General features: G+C 44.9%; 1 protein-coding gene across 1 annotated transcript; it reads left to right on the top strand.

Moving 5' to 3' along the window:
- Positions 1 to 472: 472 nt before the first annotated feature.
- On the top strand, positions 473 to 3,988 carry LOC102714981 (F-box/kelch-repeat protein At3g61590-like). Its single transcript, XM_040520859.1, has 3 exons — positions 473 to 552; positions 1,376 to 2,746; positions 3,480 to 3,988. Exon 2 carries the CDS (start codon positions 1,408 to 1,410, stop codon positions 2,632 to 2,634), a length of 1,227 nt encoding a protein of 408 aa, XP_040376793.1. The 5' UTR covers positions 473 to 552; positions 1,376 to 1,407; the 3' UTR covers positions 2,635 to 2,746; positions 3,480 to 3,988.
- The last annotated feature ends 520 nt before the right edge of the window (positions 3,989 to 4,508 follow it).

Here is a 4,508-nt window from a genome sequence, read left to right on the forward strand (position 1 = left end):
TATTTTTAAATGGCATGTAAAAAGAACCGCCATTACATGAGTAGTTATACTTATAGCAGTACTTCCTTGCTCCTTAATATAAGATATTTTAGGGATACACAAAAATAACCATGATTTCTTATATTTTGGGAGGGAGAGGGAGCGACATTTCAGTGGAGTGAGAAACTGTAATTTCGCAGCACAAGAAACTGAATAATAATTAAAAAATGATATAGCAAAATGACCAAAATGCCCCCTCCAGCAACTACCTTCTCCTCTTCTTCTTCCCTCACCCCCTCTCTCTCTCTCTCTCTCTCTCTCTCTCTCTTCCTCTTCACCTCCCTCCCTCCATATCTCTCTCTCGCTCTCCTCCCCCCCTTCTCTATTTCTGATCTGCACGGCCGGACCCCGGAGGAAGGCGCAGCCGCGTAGCCTCCATCCGCGCGCGGCGCTCCCCAGCCTCCTCCGCCTCCGCTCTGCGGCGGCCTTCTTCTCGCCCGTACGGCCGGCGAGCTTGGTTTGGAGGGGAGGGGGCGCGCGCGCCTTCCACCTCGGCTGGAATCCGGATTGAAGGTGATCCATTCTTCTCTTTCTTTTCCCTCCTCCGCTCCCTTTCGGAGATGGGAGATCCACCCGGGCCTCGGATTTGGATTGGTTTCTTTTCCCTCCAAAATTAGCGCATCCAGTTTCCTCCGGATTTCCTTCTCTTTGATGCGCGGTGGTGCAGTGTCAGTTACTACTTCCCAAAAGAAATGATGCATTTTGTTTGGTTCCCCCCGCCCTATCCTTTCAAGAACTTGTTGTGTTCAGGTTTGGCGTTCACAGTCTCAGGTTTTTGGTGGTACAAAAGTTTTTTCTTGTTTCTTTTTTTCGTTTTCCGATTAGAAACCCACCAAGAAATCAGGCGATCGTCTCAAGAACCAATTTTGTCCCCAGAAAGGTCATTTTTTCCCCCGTTGTCCGTCCGCATTACCCCTGCTTTTTTTCCTCCCCTCACGTCGGCGGCGGCGGCGGCGATTGGCGGTGATGTGTTTTTCCTGTCAGGAAACTCTACTTGCTGTCTTGCTTGGATTGAAAGTTCTCTGATAGTTCTTCTCTGTTGTAAGCAATCGAATCCAAATCGTTAGTCCTGGGAGAGAGGGCCAGTCCATCCACTTTCTTGCGGATTACTTTACCTGCTTAGTGGAGTAGCTGCAGTTGAAATTACTTTACTGTTATACTTTGATCTATCTGTCATTACATTCCGCTTTGTTGTGCACTTGTATTATGTATGTGGAGTATAAGACGCATTCAAGGATCTGACCATTGATGTTGGGTTCAATATTGAGTCACTCTAGATTATATGTATCCATGTTGCGTTGTCTTGACCTTGATTTTCATCACTTGCGTATTGCAGAATCTTGTGTTAGTTACTGTGCTGTTCACTGGATGCTGGCAATGGGGTCAGAGGAGTGGGAGTTGTATCCATCTTCATTCATTGGTGCTCAGGTCATAGACTGTGGAACTATCTCTGGAGACATGGATGATGATCAGAGTGAAGACTTGACCGTGTCGTTGGACGCGGTTCTCCCCGATGATCTTTTAGAAAAGGTCCTCTCCTTCTTGCCTGTTGCAAGTGTCATAAGATCTGGATCTGTTTGCAAGAGGTGGCATGATATTGTGCATGCCCGGAGGCAGACATGGAGCAAAATGGTGCCCCAGAAGCCATGGTACTTCATGTTTACATGCAGCGAAGAAACGGTATCGGGGTTCGCCTATGACCCGAGCCTACGGAAGTGGTATGGATTCGACTTCCCTTGCATTGAGAAGACCACCTGGTCGATTTCCTCGTCGTCCGGGTTGGTGTGCCTGATGGACAGTGAGGACAGGAGCCGCATCATCGTGTGCAACCCCATAACTAAGGACTGGAAGAGGCTCGTTGATGCTCCTGGTGGCAAGTCAGCTGATTACAGTGCTCTCGCCATTTCCGTGAGCAGGACCTCTAATCAATACATGGTGGCTGTTGCAAGGTGCAACCAAGTGCCATCAGAGTATTATCAATGGGAGTTTACCATCCATTTGTATGGGTCAGAGATAAGTGCATGGGTATCTCCCTTCACTGAACTTTTGATTGGATGGCGAGGAGGTGATGAGTGCGTGATCTGTGATGGTGTCCTCTACTATTTGGTGTACTCAACAGGAGTTTTGGTGAATAACAACGAGCATCGGCACTGTCTTCTCATGTATGACCTCTCTGCTAGACCTACTCACACTTCTTTGATGAGCATGGCAATACCAGTGCCGTGCCCTCTTACATGTGGCCGATTGATGAACCTCAATGAGAGGCTTGTCTTGGTTGGGGGCATTGGGAAGCAAGACAGGCCTGGTATCATCAAGGGAATCGGCATCTGGGAGCTCCGCAACAAGGAATGGCATGAGGTTGCTCGAATGCCTCACAAGTTTTTCCAAGGATTTGGTGAGTTTGATGACGTTTTTGCGAGCTGTGGGGCGGATGACCTTATCTATATTCAGAGCTATGGGTCACCGGCCCTTCTCACATTTGAGTTAAACCAGAAGCTGTGGAAATGGTCACTGAAGAGCCCTGTGACGAAGAGGTTTCCTCTGCAGCTGTTTACTGGTTTCTCTTTTGAGCCTAGGCTGGACGTTGCTTCCTAGTTTTATTTTGTTTCACTTCCACGGGAATTCTTGCATTGTTTTGCCTGGTTTGGAGTTGCCAAGTGAAGAGATGATGTCATTGGAAGCCATTTTGAGCACAGAAAGTGTTCAGGTTTTACGGATCTATTCTATTTATTGCTGAGTATATCTTCTAATTGAAAGGGTGTCTTACCATTCCCATTCCATTTTGTTGATTTGATGGCTGGTTATTAGAGGGAGGGATGGTGCCATACACAAGAACAATTCTTGCTGAATTGTCTTTTCTTTTTCTTTTGTTGCCTGCAAACAAATGGTCACTACATATGTCCTAAAAGATTGTTACTTTCTTGATTTATGGTCATTAGCATTTGAGGTCCCTGCTGCTACTGATTTATGTTTTGTTTTATTAAGACACCACTACATGCATAGTACATCTGAGCTCTTGCTCTGGAGCTAGTCCTTTGCTATTGGGCCAGTCCTTGAAGCAGAGTCCTTGCTCTGCATGCCGAATAACCCATTTATGAACAGCAGAGTTGTTAAGATTGCCTTATCTTTTCTTCCTATGCATAAAATCAATGTGTTCATTACTGTTATTAGCATTTTCATAATCTGCTGTTTTGGAAATGTGGACAGTTAACTGAAATAACATGGATATTAAACCGTGCCTCGATGTGTTGGTTTATTGAAATATTAGGCAAACATATGGATAGCTCTGGTTTACTGTACTAATTTGATTGTCCTTGTCAATTTTTGTTGATACTTTCTGGGGCCATGTTTATTGTAGTCCTTAATGTTCCTTTATTTCCTAGTAACTGGTAAACTGTAACATACTCAATTACTCATACAGCATTGTACTGTTCATGTAGTGCCAGAATCTTTGGCCTGCTTCTGATGCAGCATCTGTGTCATACATAGCATGTGATTGTGCAAGGACAGGTAAAGGGGCATGCATGCTGCACCAAAGACTCGGAGTACATGATGTACATACTCCTTGGTTTTGGATGGATACGTCACATTATTTTCCTCCTTGCCTGAACCCTGTGTACTTGCTTCAAAGTACCATCCTAAAAAGCAGCATCTGCCTTATTTTCTTGCCTGCTGTCACTGCTCACAAATGTTTGCTTAAAGCCTGTAAAGCCACACCTGTGCTCTGCAAGGGAAGGACACAAATTTGTTTCAGATGTCCAGCTGTCATGATGTGTGCCTTCAGAGGATCAGAAAGAGACCCTTCTACTTTGCTGATTAGCCCAGCCAGCAGGTGAGCTCAGGGCAGTGGTACCAGCATTGTTGCAAACAATGGGGGCAAGTTCTCCTGATCAGTTTGCATTGATGTTGAAGGGTTCTCCAGTGTAGCTTGGGGACAGTTTCTACCAGTCTGTTACTAGAAGGTAACATGACCATAACTATGCAAGCTGTTCAGTCTGGCTGCAAGGGCATTTGTTGTGTAAGTATTGTCCAATATTGTACCTAAACATATTGAGCTTTGTGCCGGTGTGCATTTCATGTCTGTTAAGAGTGTAGTCTGGTCATTTACTATAAGTAAAAAAGGCATGGTGTCAAAGGATCTACCAGAACTTGAGCATGATCCATGCTTAGCTAGTGTACTTGGAGAATGCCAGTGTTTGTCTCTTTGCGAGATAAACATGAAATCTATGGCATGGATGTTTGTCCAAGCCAGACACATCACACATACTACTGGTTGTAGAAGTATATTTTAAAGAAAAAAAAACACAGATTCACCTGCCCTGGTCTTTCTTAATTCTTGCAGTGAGATGTTGGAGCAATAATAAGTTGGACATGCATCTGGTTTGACATCTTAAGATTTGTCATGATCTGTCGGCTACTATAACAGTTGCTAACGACATCCACAATATATCATTATACAATAAATGCTC

Source organism: Oryza brachyantha, chromosome 2 (assembly GCF_000231095.2).
Source record: "Oryza brachyantha chromosome 2, ObraRS2, whole genome shotgun sequence".
Classification (NCBI taxonomy): domain Eukaryota; kingdom Viridiplantae; phylum Streptophyta; class Magnoliopsida; order Poales; family Poaceae; genus Oryza; species Oryza brachyantha.